This window comes from Protopterus annectens, chromosome 11.part0 (assembly GCF_019279795.1).
Source record: "Protopterus annectens isolate FY-2018-M chromosome 11.part0, PAN1.0, whole genome shotgun sequence".
NCBI lineage: Eukaryota > Metazoa > Chordata > Ceratodontiformes > Protopteridae > Protopterus > Protopterus annectens.
This window is the reverse complement of record NC_056745.1, coordinates 35052420-35069475: the sequence shown is the minus strand read 5'-3', so window position 1 is coordinate 35069475 and position 17056 is coordinate 35052420. Positions and strand designations below refer to the sequence as shown.

Below are 17056 nucleotides of genomic sequence, written 5' to 3'. Positions count from 1 at the left end.
ATATTGTTGCCCCTGGTGTGGGTGTGGATAAGTTGATCCAGGGTATTGGAGTTTATGAATTCCAGAAAGCGTTGAGTGAAGGAATTGGTACATGAGTGGTTTTCCCAGTTAATGGTGGGGTAGTTGAAATTGCCCATTATTAGGGTGTTTGGTTGAACCCTAATATTTTCCAGTACATCAAGAAAAGAGGAGTGAGAATCCTTGGACATGGTGGGTGATCTGTAGCAAGCTACAATTTGGATTGCAGTTGCACTTGGATAACCTCGGTTGCATTATGCTGAGCAACTAGCCTGGAGGTGTGGATATCCTTAATGAATATGGACACAGCTCCATCTTTGGCGTTCCGGCCCAGGTTACATGGCCGAAAAGTGTGGTATGAGTTATAGCCTGGTAATGCAGGGGTGCTCTCTGGAGCCTTGAACCAAGTCTCAGTCACTGCACAGATATTGATGTTCTCCATTTTAAGGAGTGCCTCGAGTGAGTGCATTTTGAGATTTAGACTTCTAGCATTGAGTAGCATCACCCTCAGTTTTTGCTTGCCTGTTCCTGTTACGGTTGTGAATTTGTCATTTGAACCTTGCCTAAAAAAGTTACTATAGGGGCGGCAAGAACCTTAGCCAGTGCCCGGAATCCTAGGGGTAACAGGTGCAGGCCATCTCTGGCAAAGCATCTTGGTCTGTCGACCATGTCATCCCAGGCAGAGAGATACTGGATCCCTTTAGAATGGCACCAGAAGCTTAGCCAATTGTTGGTCAGTTATTTTGTCCTTGTACTGCGGCATCATTCTGGGTGATGGCAGAATGCTACTCAGGGCTAGGGTCATACCTGCCTGGGCTACAAGTTCGGAGAGCTCTTCCATGTCTCTTTTCATGTAGTCCAGGGAGGTACGTCTCAGATCATTCACACCAACATCGACAATGACAGAGTCAAATTTGTACTTGTTGTGGAGTGACCTGAGTGCGTGGGTTATGTGGTGGATCCTGGCACCCGACAGGCAGCTGACAGTAACCTTCTCCTTGTTTAGACTGGTAAGTGGGACATCCGTGTGCCTGACTATAGAGTCACCTATGACTAGTATGTTGGGTACATTGTTTTGCCTTATTGGCTGTGGTTGAGTGGCACACTGAGTTTGTGGGCTATGTGTCATTTTAGTTGTGTTGGGGGTGGAGGTTGCTTGCGTTTCTGCTTTGGAGGTCTCTGTTGCTTGAGCAGATTATTATTGAGAGCCTCCGTGAATGTTTTTGTGTTTCTATGTGTGGATTTTGGTGGTGTAGATTTAGTAAGACTATGTGATGAGTGTGGTGTGGTGCAAGTGTTTACCTTCTCCTCTTGACTATCAAGTAAAGTCTTGATTGGAGAGAGCTTTACCTCCAGTTTGGCTAGATAAGTGCATCTCTCACAGGTTGTAGAGTTGGGTGGTAGGAGGAGAGGGTTGTCTGTGTAATGAGGCAATTTCTACATTGGCCCAAGATGCCCAGATTCATCAGATAGACAGGAGAGAACACTGGGAGCTGTCCCTTGGACATGCCTGAATAAAAAAATATTTTCCTGTAGATAAGTGAGGAAAGTGAGTACAAGGGCAGTTTTTCTCTAAGCAAGTGAGGAAAGTAAGTACCAAAACTGTTTTCCTCTAGGTAATGAGGAAGGTTGAGTGCTGTAGTAATTAGTAGGTTATTTACTGCTTACAAGTTCTGAAAGTGCTGATCGCGAATAAGCAAATTCAAGTGCTAAAACTAAGAATCTGTATCTGGACTAAACTAGTTACAGGAAAGGGGGAAATAAGTGCAAATGTGGGCTTTTAAATCAGAAAGTTGAGAGAGATGGAAAAATTGCCCAAACGGCCAATAACTACAATTTCTGGGCCAGAACCACTCCTTGTGTGGTAGATAGGTTACCTGGTGCTTACCACTCCCACTGATAAGCTAGAAGGCTTCCCTCCAACACAGAAAGCTTGGGGGGCACAGAAGCTTGCATACAGTCCTGGATACAGCAAATCTGAATCTGGACTACACTAGTTACAGGAAAGGTGTGTGTGTGTGTGTGTGTGTGTGTGTGTGTGTGTGTGTGTGTGTGTGTGTGTGTGTGTGTGTGTGTGTGTATGTATATATGTATATATATATATATATATATATATATATATATATATATATATATATATATATATATATATATATATATATATATGTATATATATACACACATACAGAAAAGTAGCTAAAAGAGCAGTAAAAACAATTCAAATGCAGTGCAAGCTAGCACACTTGAGTATGTAGCAACGTTAGACCAAACTGTTTAAAATATGCAATTAAATTAAAAATGAATAAAAACAAGTGCAGAAGGAATCTATTAGGTAGAATGAGGTCTGATATCTTCTCCATCTGGGCCCACTGAACTTTGTTGTTCTAGCATTCCTGAGGATCCATTTTTCTGTTGTGTAAAAATGCAACTTGCATAACATGCCTTTGCTAGGCCGCAGCCCCTTGGATTCTTTCTGTTCTGTGAATTATATGTCTAGATTCAGTTCTTCAAATGGTTTTAACTGTGATTTTATTAGGTTTTTAAAAAAGTTTCTTAGCTGTTCCTCACTTATTTTTTCTGATTCTGATGATTCTTGGGTTTTCTGTCTAGAATCTATTTTCCTGCACATCTATTTAATTCTTCACCTTTGCCACTTCCTCTTCCAGGACCTTTAGCCTGTCCATGCATTGTGCTAGTTGTTCTTCAGTAGATTCTGTTTTCTTTCTGCGTTCCTTGCACTCATCTTGTAGTGTCTCCATTTTTTTGGTGCTGGGCCTCTGTTGTTTCCCTTAGGCATGTTGTATCATTGAATACCCTCTCCACCATCTGAATTCACCTTCCTATGCTTCCTCCTTTCTGCTTATCCATTGTTTCTTTTTCTTATGGATTGTTTACTGCCTTTATTTTGCTGTTCTTTTTGTTTTTCTGTATATTTCTGAGCATTATTCCCCTAGGCTAGGCATGAGCTCAGGATTAGGCAGCCATCTTTATTGGCTTCTCCCAGGGATTCCCCTTATTTTGTTTATTTTTGAAGAAACTAGCAAACTGACAATCATAACACTTTAATGTTCAACACTCCAAGCAATTAAGTGAAAATAGAAAAAACAACTTTTACAAACTTTCTTGAAATGAACCAGGTATTTCTCAAAGCCCTTGACAACTATGTACAAGTGAAATACTCCCAGGGTGGTGGTTGTCTTTCAGCTTTTCCCCGTTAGGGGTCGCCACAGCGGAACTCCTGTCCGCTAATGATTGGCTGTAGATTTTTTAACAAATGCCGAGGTGCCAGCATGATGCCCAACCTTCAACGAAGGCACACCCATTTACGCATGTCTTTAGAATGCCCATCCAACCGCGGGGAGGACATGCAGACTTCACACAGAAGGCACTCCCCGCACTCCAGCCGAGAATCGAACGGGAGAACCTCTTGCTGTGAGGCAACAATGCTACTGCTGCACCACCGCGGATATAAATAAATAAATACTCCCAGGTTATGAGTTGATAACTAATTATAAAGACCACCTCCCACCACAAGCCACTAAATCCATTGATGGTATTCACAGCAGCTAAACTGTCTAGCAATACGTAAACATCGGGTTCTTACCGCTAGCTCCTTATCAACATTTTTCTTTCCTTTTCATCTAGTGGTCATATAGTGATCATAGTAGGTAAAGCATATTGTTCAAATCCTGCCTTTAAGGATGGGAGCAAAGCATGTACTGCCATCAGTCTAATAAAAAATATATAGTTATAGGCTGACAATAGTAAGGTTTGTTTCTTACTCTGCAAGAATTATATCATGTCTGTGTTGCAGTATTTTTATGTTTTCTGCATCATTCTGTGGTATAATTTTAATGTTGCTTTTTCTTATAATCACCACAGTCAACAATTCTCTACCTCTATTGTTTCCTTTAGGCATGCTGTATCTAAGATTACCTAATAAAAAAGTTATGTAGTTCACCACTGGGTTCTAATCACAGCACTATTAACAGTAAATGTTCTTTTCCATTTAAATTTCTTTACCTGGCAATTAGCTAATTAACTTAGATCTGCACTTACTTTCAGAGGTTTTCACACATAAATCAGTCTTGCTTCCAATAGTACAATAACCATGTTATATATCCAGTTTAAAACCTTAAAGCCCCCCCCCCCAAATAAAAAGGGGTAGGTACCCTGTTAGTGCATGTTTGTACTTCTGATTTAGTTAGAGTTTCTTAACTCTGGCCTGTAACAAGTGATTCCAAGTTACAGCTCATGAGAAGATGCTAATCACAGGCCAATTTAAAGATGATAATTCTCTTCTGTAATACTCATTCCAGTCAACCATGCTACAGATTCAGCAACATTTTCCAGTCCTGCTCAGGACAGCCTGACCCTCTCTTGGTGACCCTGTCTTCGATCAGTGCCTCACCCCCACTGGTCACTCAGACACAATCATTTTGAAGATTCCCCCATAGCAGAAGCTCCGTCCTGCCATGTGGATATCCTTGCTTTAAGCAGCAGTATACAAGAGTCTGAAATGTTCATTCTTTACTTTCAGATTGTGTAAAGTGTAGTCAGCTACAAAACTCCTAAAGTGAGTATGGAAATAAATTGGAAACTGCCGTATTATCTCAGTGTAATATCAGCCCAATATGTTGTATTGGCTGTAAAACTCTGAAAGGTACACCTCACATATTCTCTTAATACGAACTCTGTAAATGTCATGTCAGGAGACATATGAAATCAGATGGCAGCATGTTAGTTTATTTTGCAGCAGTTTTAAGGACATTTATTTATTTAGTTATTTACTGACATTTGATTATCAGGAAAGTCTGACTGGGTAGAAGCCCATTTTCAGAGTTGGCCCAGGGGAAAAAAGTTCCAAATTATTATAAAACACTTTAAGAGCAATAAATTTACAATTAAAGGTAAGTTAGTCTAATACAAATAGGAATTGCAATATGAAGTGAGGGAAAACAGCCTTATGGTGTATTTAGAGAGAAAGTCAGGGAAGAGAATAAGACAGCAGTAAGGAAGTAACTGAAGAAGGGAGAGTGAGGAGGTATAAGGAGCGAAAAGGTGCTTGTTCACATTTAGGAATATGTTTTATCCTGGTTTAGAGCAAGAACAGAGGCAGATTTTAACTAGGAAGTCTTTGAAGTTTTGAAAGATGGGAGGGAGGGTACAGACCAAGTTCGCAGATGACTGCAAACTGGGCACCATAATCGACTGTCCAGCCGACACAAGCATCCTCCTAAAGGGCCTCATAGAAACAGACAACTGGTGCCAGAGCCATGGCCTCAAGCTAAATGCCAAAAAGTGTATAGTCATCCCCTTTGGCAAAAACAAAGTGCCCACAAATTACCACATAGGTGGTAATCCATTAAGTACAGAAGAAGTAATTAGGGACCTGGGGACCCAAGTTGATAGCAATCTCTCATTTGACAACCACGTGGCCAAAGTGGTTAGAAAAACATTTTATATAGCCCACCTAATCATGAAGGGATTCACATCTAGATCAGGGGAGGTCATCGTGCCTCTTTACTCATCCCTCATCAGGCCCATAATTGAGTACAATGCCCCTTTTGGGTTGTACCTTACCAGACACCTGCAGCAACTGGAAAGACCCCAAAAGTACCATACCAAGAGGATCAAAGGGCTCAAACAGATGCCATATGCTGCCCGGTTAAAGAAACTCCAGCTCTACTCAGTGGCATACCGCCTGTTCAGAGGCGATCTGTGCCTGACGTATAAAGCCATGTCCAACCCGGAATTAATGGACATGCTGCACGTCAGAAAATCCAAATCCCATCGAGCTATGCGCTCGAGAGACTTGAACCTCAGCACTGAAATAAATAGGACATGCTGGAGGGGCAGATTCATAACCCAGAGGCTCCCTTCACTCTGGAATAAAATCCCAGTCCAGGTTAGGCAGAGTCCCTTATTGACTCTCTTCAAGAGGAATCTTGATGAGTGGATGGGAGATCATAGGTTTACCCCGGGTATCACTTCTGTGACACTGTTAGACAGAGGCACAGTATACTAACCTCAAAAAAGGGCATAGCAAAATAAATTTAAAATGGGTGGCGAAAGCCAAACACATTCTGGCTAGGCTTATAAATGCCCTAGGGCAGATAGCCTAGTATGAACCTATGAACCTATGAACAACCTTGTACAAGTACAGACAATGCCCAGCATTTCATGTGAATATCCCCCAAAATAGGGGCAAGATTGGACCCTGTCCTGATATAGTATATGAAAATACTCACCAAAATGCATTCTGTATATACTAAGATTCAATTACAGTAAGATTCAAGTTTCAGCTCTGAAGGACATGCATGCAGTAAACAAGTAGAACTTTTTTTGAAGAGTTTAAGTAGGAAAGGAACGTGGCTTGCTGTAGGCTCTCTGCAAACACAGTACTACAGCTAGGAGCCAAGGATTTGCATTCTGAGTACATCAGAAGTTTGATTTCTGCACATGTTATAAGCCACATATCTGATACATTAATTACCTAACATTTCCTACTATCTGTCACCTCCAGAATATAACAAAGTACAGACAGCTAACAAGCAAAGTAACAGCTTCTGATATATGCAAGTGTACTAAGAAGCATTACTACAGTGGGTAGATCCTGTTTTAGTTTTCATTTCTGCATCCTTTTTGGTGATATGGGTATCCTAAGACACTGTATCAACTGTCTAATTTTCACTGACAATTTATTCCTCAAACAAAACACATTATGTAAGAGATGCATATACTCAATGTCTCTGGAGGTAAAAATACACATGCGCTCAAAATAACAATTTGGTTGTCAGAAACAAACACTTTATCTCACCACACATAGTATGCACCCCACACATAGACCAAGTTATTCTGAGACACTTAAATGCAGTCTTCCCAAACCCCAGAGGCCTCTCAGACATTCCACTTGCAAAAATTATCCTCTGCAAAATTGAAAGTGCTGAACAGTAACAACACCTAATACTGCACATACAGTAACAACACGTAACACTGCACATACACTAACACCTAACACTGCACATACAGCAAAAACACTTAACACTGCACACACAGTAACAACACCTAACAGTGCACATACATTAACACCTAACACTGCACACACAGTAACACCTAACAATGCACATACAGTAACACCACCTAACACTGCACATACAGTAACATCTAACACTGCACATACAGTAACAACACCTAACACTGCATATACAGTAACACCTAACACTGCACATACAGTCAACACCTAACACTGCACGTACACTAACACCTAACACTGCACACACAGTAACAACACCTAACAGTGAACAATACAGTAACACCTAACACTGCGCACACAGTAACACCTAACACTGCGCACACAGTAACACCTAACACTGCGCACACAGTAACACCTAACACTGCACACACTAACAATTAACACTTCACATACAGTAACACCACCTAACACTGCACATACAGTAACATCTAACACTGCACATACAGTGACACCTAACACTGCACATACAGTGACACCTAACACTGCACATACAGTAACACCTAACACTGCACATACAATAACAGCACATAACACTGCACCTACAGTAACACCTAACCTTGCACCTACAGTAACACCTAACCTTGCACCTACAGTAACACCTAACACTGTACATACAGTAACACCTAACAATGCACATACAGTCACTCCATGTGGAGCTTCCACTACAAAGCCTATAAGGCAAGTCAATACACTACCCAGGACTGTAGTCATAGGAGACTCCTTTGTATGACATACTGATGCCCCTTTCTCCAGGTGGAACAAGGAGAAAGTAATGGTCAGTTGTGTATCAGGGCCAAGATCCACCAAGTTACACAAACACACTCAAGGCATTGTACCAGAGGTACCAGCATGATTCAGTCATAGTGCATGTAGGTGTAAATAATCTGAGACATAACTCTCTAGACTATATGAAAACAGGCATTATAGAGCTTTTGGACTGTGTATCAAAGGCTGTTAAGTTCTAGCATTGAGTAGAGTTCAACCTTCACCAAAGATGATGCCACAATATGATCAGAAGATGATCACCTTTAATAACTGGTTTAGCTTCTGGTGTCATTTGTGGGTGATACAATATTTGTAAGCATGAGAGGACATGGTTAACAACCCATGTTGCATGAGAGGACATGGTTAACAACCCATGTTGCATGAGAGGACATGGTTAACAACCCATGTTGCATGAGAGGACATGGTTAACAACCCATGTTGCATGAGAGGACATGGTTAACAACCCATGTTGCATGGGAGGGCATGGTTAACAACCCATGTTGCATGGGAGGGCATGGTTAACAACCCATGTTGCATGGGAGGGCATGGTTAACAACCCATGTTGCATGGGAGGGCATGGTTAACATCCCATGTTGCATGGGAGGGCATGGTTAACAACCCATGTTGCATGGGAGGGCATGGTTAACAACCCGTGTTGCATGGGAGGGCATGGTTAACAACCCATGTTGCATGGGAGGGCATGGTTAACAACCCATGTTGCATGGGAGGGCATGGTTAACAACCCATGTTGCATGGGAGGGCATGGTTAACAAACCATGTTGTTTGCCAAGGATGTTCGGCACCTGTCCCTGCTATGCTTTTGAATATTGGCTAACACATTGCCCTTCCCACATAGAGCCTTTTTGGGCAGTGCAAAGTTGACAAAACTTCCAACACAGCAAAATCTACCCAAGGAAATCTAAAGGTGTCAATCCCTCCAAACCCCCCCCCCCGGAGAATGCAGACATCTGTGCAGTTACTGAGACATGGTCTAAAGCCACAGAGAGTACCTCAGCAGTTCAAGGCTTCAGTGCCTTCCACACATTTAGACCAGTAACTGCACAGGCAGGGTCTAAAGGTGAAGGTGTTTTGATCTGCATCAATAACAAGCAAACCTCAAGGTTGGTTAAACAGGATGACATGCTGGAGTTCCTCCAAATCCATATTACCATGGCCAAAGTCCCATACCATACCCTAGCACACTGCAGGTCACCTTCTATGCCTCATGAAAACCATAGCTCATACTTAGACCTATTGGTGACATCAGCACTCAACCAAGTACCATACTCATGAAGGACTTTAATTATCCATCTATAAACTGAAAAGCCTACACGACCCCAAATGTGCAGGTGTAGAGATTCCTAGTCTTTGTAACAAAAACACCTGGCAGCAGATAGTGATTAAGTATATAAGAGGTACAAACATACTGTACTTGGTACTCATAAACATCGGAGAATGCTACACCTCCACCACCTCAATGCCTTCTGCTCCCTGGTAAGGTCAAACCACAAAGCAGTGTCCTTTGAAATGAAAATCAGTGTCAGTTGTGTCATTTCATGAAACCCTGCCACAGTCAGGAACTACTCCAAGGCAAACTACCTTTTATTAAGTGATAACCTGTCAAAATTTCAACCCCTCCAAATCAAGATAACATGTATACCTCTCAACATCTTAGCACAATATGGAGAAGGCAAAATTAATGGGAGAACAAAGGCCCTAAAATGGGGACAGTTTTTAAATATTGTTTGTATAAACTTTGAAAGTTGCTAGAGTAAAAGGCTTTGTGTTAGTATACATTTTCTGAAGGTTTTGACATTTAAAACTTAAATGTCTGTCTCCATTTAGTGAGTTCAATCTTTACTGATTTGCCATTAAAATTTTTATGAGGAACAGACCAAAACTATGAGGCAAAAATCTGGACATTCTGCAAAAATGTGGACTGTTGAGAGCTATGATAACACAGTAGCCTATCCATAATTATTCGCAGAAGCTATGCACAGCCATGTCAGTGATTGCATATAGACAGCAATGTCTATCAGAAGTAAGTTCAAAACTAACTTAAAAGCAAACACTGTGGTAGAATTTAAAATTAAAGCGGCTGTACAATAAAAGAAAAAAGTCATACCTTAAATTAGGAAGCATAACACCAAAATGATAAAAACTTTCTCATCAAACTGAATAGACATCTAAGATGAACTAATTGGGTCCAACAAAGCAAAGTTTGAGGTAAAAATAATGTCCCAGGCCAATAACAACCCTATGGCCATTTCAGCTATATCTGAAACTGCAAAGGCAGCATACACCATTGTGCTAAACTGCTGGAAATTAAGCCATTTTCAAGGAACTGGGAGAGAGATAAATTCAACTTCAGCTTTATTCTCCCTCTCAGCTTCCTCCCATGTAAATACCACTTAACATAGCCCTCCAACTATCATTAGGAAGGTGTTCTCTAAGGCCAAGAATGCAGCTTCGATGGGCCCCAATAATATCCAAGGATGCCTCCAAAATAGCCCGAAATATGACCTATCAGGGTCACTGGATTCACTATTCAGCCATAGTCTCTGAACAGGCTTTGTGACATATGAATAGGGGATCACAGTGGACATCCCTCTACCCAAGGACAGGCAATCAGTGGGTCTCAGGAACTACAGATCCATTAGCCTGACTAGTCTTGTATGCAAAGACATGGAAATAATTATCATGGAACAGATTAGCAACGGCATAGGAAAATTTCAAACTCTGAAACCAGCCCAATCTGGTTTCATCAAAGGCTGGGCATGGCTACTAAACCTGGTGGACTTCTTTGAGAAAGTCACCAAAGCAATGAATGAGGGCAGAGTGGTGCATACTGCCTACTTTGACCTTGCTAAAGCATATGATATAATACCCCACTTGGGCACTGTAAACAAACTCATGGAATTAGGCATAAACCCCTGTATACCTGCTGGATAAACAGCTGGCTCACAGATAGGACCCAGAAAGTTAGGATTGGTGAGACCAACTCCACAAATAGGCTGGTCACCAGTGGAGGCCACAAGGACTCTGTGCTGGGACCCCTCCTCTTTGGCATCTTTTTCTCTGAAGTGAAAATGAATTTCAAGTCCTCTGGCTTACCATGTTTGCAAGGGTCCATGTTCGGCTACCAGAAACTACAAAACTTGAACAACGAAATATCAAACATAAAGCAGCTAAAGTAAAATTATCAAACAACGACAGCTTTGAAATTAAATTCATTGAATGGCCGTCTCTGGCCAACAACCAGGAAGTAACATGATGCAAAAGATAAGTGAAGGGAAACCTTTAAAATTTGACCTATTCCCTGTTGTAGTGCAATCTTGGAGTTGATGTACATAATTCGGGGTGGTGTCGGGGATGTAGCCACCCACCTTTCTTGGTTGTGTTTGCGATGTTGGCCTACTATGGCCGTTTGAGATATATATATATATATATATATATATATATATATATATTTTTTTTTTTTTTTTTTGCTGTTGTCTTTGATCGATAATTTTTCTTTTTACTGTTTTATATTCAGTACTTCACCATTTGAGCTTTGTAGTTTTTGGTAGCCAAACATAGACCCAGTTGCAGGCTGGTAGCAATCATAGAAACCATCCCAAGATACTAACATTTTACAGGAAAGTTTAACAAAGACAAATGACCAGTGCCAAAGCCAAGGCCTAAACCTCAATCCCAAGAAATGCATAGCTGTACCTTTTGGGAAGCAGGCCACCACAGGAAACAACCTCATTAATAAATAACCCCAAAAAGGTAGACACAGTAGTCAAGGATTTAAGGATTCATGAAGATAGTAACATGTTTTGACCAATATGTGTTTATAAGGTAGTAAGAAAATAATTTCTCGTCATGCCTCTTATAAGTAAATGCCTGAAATCTAAGTCCAGAGAAGTCATAATGCTACTGTACTCAGTACTAATCAGACTACAAATTTGGTATAACACCCATTTCAGTATGCACTTGACCGGGCACTTATAACAACTGGAATGCCCACAGAGGTTCCTCACAAAATGAATGCAGGGTGCAAACAATCCCCGGTGCAGATCACCTCAAAGTTCTTTCTCTATACTCTGTTGCCTACAGACTTTTGACAGGAATTTATGCCTGGCCTATCAGCCATCCTTGGATCCCACCCTCAGTACCTTTTGCATATCTGCCACACAAACAGGATCAGAACTACTAGATCCCAGGATTTAAACTTCACATGTGATTTAAATTTGGTATATTAGAAGGACAAGTATCTATCTCAGAATAGGCTTCCCATCCATGTAAAGCAGAGCCCTTCCCAAACCCTATTTAGACATAGCATGGACAAGTGGATGGGAAATTGGAAATTCACCCCTGGTCTAACACTTCTATCACTGATTGATAGAGGCAACTGTTAAATCATGCCATAACATACACCCCTTAAAACAAATTGTAAGAAAAAATAACCCGTGAGATATATTTGGGTTGCATGATTAGGCTTATAAAGGCCCAGTGGTCATTAACCTAGGATATACCTGTGAACATGTAATCATAAGCAGGCAGAAATAACAGATAATACTGTTATAGTCTAAAGGAAAATGCATATGGCTGTGGATAAGAATGAAAATTCAATGTCTGTGCAAAGCATCAATTTGTTCTCTACACGCACACACACTGTATATGCTGCTGAATCATAGATATTCCAAGGCCACTGAGTCTCATAACCATTCAAGCCTTGCTAATAACCTCCCTCAGGCCATACCTCCTTTCTCCAGGATGGCCATACCTGTCAATCCCAGAATAACTTTATTGATATCCATCCAGTCCTCTAGTTTATGTTCAAAGGAGAAAAGTGAGTCACTCTGCTTAATATGCAGAGGGAATGTATTCCAGAGGTGTAGGATATGCTGCAGTATAAACCTGTCCTCTACCATGTATTTTTTTTCCGTTGGTGAAGATCTGGGTGCCTGGTTTCAGTATTGGTGGAGATACTGAATTCGCAGAGATACAAGAGCTACAGGACAGTTGTGTCTCTTATGGCATGATAAGTGAAGCATATATTTCTCTGAAAACACCCTAAATAAAGGGATAGAGCTTCTAGTCTCTCTTTGTAGCTCAGGGACTTTAAACCTTTGACCTTTTTGGTAAGGTACCTTTGGAGTCTTTCTAATTATTTGATCTATTTAGAGTGATACATCCTGTGACACCCCTCCTCTGGGCCAGTAATCAAGGAGCATGAATCCTCACTATGGGCATCAGTGAGGGACATTCACTTGGAACAAAAGAGATACACATTATTTCCAGATGCACCGCTCTGCACCAAACACAATTTCCCTTAAGAGCACACAGGGAACACATTCAATCCAGGGGATGGTCCCCCCTCTCTCTTTCCAGGCCCACAGTAACAATCCCCACTGGCACAGCTGTAGAGTTGAGTCCTCAGCTGAGTGTCCCAAGCCAAGTCCTTCTACCACCCTTTCTGTGAAACCAGTGATTATGCCCCTGCTCTAAGTAGCTGACACACAGAATCTTTGAGATCTGATTTTCACAAACACATATACTCACACACATACACACATACACACACACACATACACACACACACACCTGGAAAAGGCTAACACAGACTTACCAGCTATGCCCCCCTCTGCCCAGACTATAAGGTAGATGCTGCCACCAGAACACTTCAAAGCCAGCTAATCTAAGGATCTTACAAGGGTACCCAATTATACTGAGTAAAATTAATACTAATAGAAGTGATAGTGTTTGACAAATGCAGCAAAGCTTCCAGGAGCTGCCACAATGTCAGCAAATAAATATAAGTACTCAAAGGTTAAATCATTCTCTAAAAGATCAGCCACAATTTGTTTGTGTCTTTCGGCTTTTCCCGGTTAGGGGTCGCCACAGCGGAACTCCGGTCCGCTAATGATTGGCAGTAGATTTTCATGTGCTGGCTTGCCAGGCCTAATGCACAACCTTCAATGAAGGAGCGCCTGTTCACGCATGTCGACACACAGAAGACGCTCTGAGAGTCGAATGGGTAATGTCTAACTGTGAGGTGACAACTCTACCGCAACACCACCACCGAGGTTTTGAAAAGTTTAAATATATTTAGTAGTAAATAATAAAAAAATGAAAATACTAAATATCTATTTACAATAAACACCAGAGTTTCAATCATGTAAAAATTTAAAAATAACACCGATGCAAAGATTCACACAGGTACAGAAAAACAGAACTAATCTCACTATATTTAACTGACTGATCTAAAGTATTACTGTTCCCTGGTTACTTACTAAAACAAGGCAAGATGAAGTGGGTGAGTGGTCTTCCTTCTTTGACAGGTTTAATAAATACAAACACTCACTTAGTGGTATTACCTAAAGAATTACATTGGCACCAAGTACAAATAAAACTTTAATAAACCAGAAGAGATAATCCAAATGTTAAGCACTTTCATCCCCTTTATCTAGGACTTCATCAGAATAACAAAAAAATATTTGTCAGGTTTCACAAAACAGACTGTCCTGTGTCATCTAGTATTAAAACAACAGACTGTCCTGTGTCATCTAGTATTAAAACTTCATTTCAGTGCTGTATTACAGAATGACATCACACACATCTGGTCATCTGACTTCTCAGTCCCGCACTACCCCCTTTTACTAGAAACAGAACCAGAGTTTAACACGTGTGTTACCATACACACAGATAGAGCTTTGCTAAGATGTGTTATAGCACCTGGAAGTTATAAAACCATTTCAAAGCTTCCACCCTTCCAGGATAGCAATTAATTCACCCCTAGGGACAATACAGTAGGATTTCTAGTCTTGGCTTTCACAGACATTTTGTCTCTGGCTGCAATCATAACTGTAAGATATGATCTTTGTGGACTAAACCAGGTAATTTAATTTCAGACTATTTTTCAAAGTTAGTGGACTGAGATTAACCTCTTCACTTCCAGTATCCTGTGTTACAATATATACATTTCAACAGTTACAATACAGTCTGGCATACAGGTGTGTTTCTTTTCTGTCCAGCAGGACTCACCGTTGGTGCATTTTTAACACAAGTAGCTTTACAAATACAGTTTCAACACAAGCACCTGTGCAAATCAGTTTGATATACAAATGACATATAATTCTTTATAAGACTCCAGCTAGCTATACTGGCATATGTTACACATCCACTGCCCTACTTCTCCTGGCATAGCTAGCAATACCTCAGATCATCACACATCCCAAAGGAGGCTTTGTACTTAATAGATGGCCTGATCAGTGCTGAGTATAAGGGGATTATTACCTCTTTATACCTTGATCATCTTCTTTGGCAATTAGTTGGCTAAATTTAAGGGCTTCCTGACAACTGTTATCTGATAGCCAAAAGAGAGAGGAGTTATTAACCCAAGTACCTAAGTCCCTGACTACATTTTCATTTTGTAGTGATGTGTTGTCTATACAGTATAATGGAGGGAGGGATGTGTACCAAAAGTGACAGTGCTACACTTTTTAGCATTTAGTTTGAGATCGTTTGTAGTACAGTTCACTCTGAAGAGTTTGGGTTGGTAATCAACTTCATCCCAAAACACAGTGACTGAATGTCCCAAAAATGGCTTACATATACTAAGTCCAAGAGGGCCATTTCTCAGAATATTCTCTTTTCTCCAGTGTATGGGATCTCAGAGTTATTTAAATTCAGGAGTGAAGGGGGAGCAATGTTTGAGATTTGCTCCTCTCCTGGATTTCTTTTTTTTTTTTTTTTTTAGAAGTTACAACATTCATCGCATTTGGAGTGCTGGCATTTCAATAAGGAGTACATAGGGTGACTTAAGAACCCCCAATTTACAGTCATCTGTAAACTTTGCTAGAGGTCATAGTTCTGTTACTGATGATCTCAGACACAAATATTAAAAAAAAGAGTTCTTGACATCGAGCTTAGAGGGATACTGCTGGACAATTTCCTACTTTCTGATGATGCACGTACAACTTACACTGAGCATGTTTTGTTTTCAGATAGATTGCAGTCCATCTTGTAAGGCTGATAGATCTGCAATTACTTGGATCAGTTATGAGGTCACACATTTGGGAGAACATCATCACTGCAGTGTGCCACTTACCAAGATAAAACCAGTAGTTTAACATAATTTAAACAGTTTAACGAATGCATCAGCAAGGACATGTTTTACACTATGAATTAACCAACCAGGTGTATTCTCAGATCATGTGGAGGAAGTATGTTTGGCCTTGGTTAGCACTTTCAGTAAATGGTCTTTTCATATAATTGGGGGATTATGAATAGAATTGATGGATACAAATAATATCATTTAGGTCAGAACAGGAGATGTAATTATAAATGCAATCAGAGCAATGTTTTTTTTTTTTAAGTTAAAGAAGGATGCATAATTTTCTTTAGCTTCAGAGGCCAGCCAAAGTTTAAAGGTTCCTTCAGTGGACCTGATGGTGTTCTTCAGTTTTATTTGTAATACTTGTGATATTATCATTGAGAAAATGAGGTTTGAATCTACTAAATCATTTCAGGAGTCTCTTTCTTTCATTGTATAGTTTATTTATGTTGGTGGGCCATCAAGTTGCTAGCTCTATGCATTTTTTTCTAAATGGGTGTAGAATTGCTTAGTGAAGCTTGTACAGGGGAGGTGTAGTCATAAGTGAATTGTGATATTTCATCACTGAGTAAACTGTGGTTGGCAGGCTAGTAGTCTATAAATTCACTGCAGTTTGTTGTAGGAGCTTTTGTGAGATTGAAAGAGAAGATCACAAGTTTATGGTCAGACTTCACCGGGCAAGGAGATAGCAAAGGAGTAGTCCAAGAGGCAGCCATATCTATAAGGAACATGTAAAGCATGCTGTGTCCTCTAGTAGTTTTATTTACCAGTTGTTTGTGGCAGTTTTTCTTTATTAAGTCAAGGAATTTTTGAGCATATCCTGCATTGGCGATACATGTTTTCCACTTTATTGAAAGGTACAGAAAAGTTCTATAACGATTTTTCTTAAACTTGTTTACATTGTATTCCCTTAGCATGAATTAAGTATGTGCTGTTTATATTTCAGAATGAAGACACCGAGAAATTGGTAGAAGCCTTTAGACAAGGAAACAGTGAAGCCATTGCTGATACTGCTGTCAAAATTCTGACGACTAAAGAAGCTGTCACCTTACATGTTGCTGTAACTGGAAGTACTGGAACAGGAAAATCGAGTCTCATAAATGCACTGCGAGGCCTGAATGACAAAGATGAAG

At 40.5% G+C, this 17056-nt stretch overlaps 1 protein-coding gene across 1 annotated transcript in view; it reads left to right on the top strand.

Annotated features, from left to right (window-relative positions):
- The window catches only part of LOC122815151 (T-cell-specific guanine nucleotide triphosphate-binding protein 2-like), a 354138-nt gene that overhangs the window by 335543 nt on the left and 1539 nt on the right, over positions 1–17056 (top strand). The window contains exon 4 of the mRNA XM_044087405.1: positions 16870–17056. This exon is cut by the window's right edge and continues 1539 nt beyond it. Within this exon, the coding sequence (XP_043943340.1) occupies positions 16870–17056 (187 nt within the window). The remainder of the gene's footprint in view (positions 1–16869) is intronic.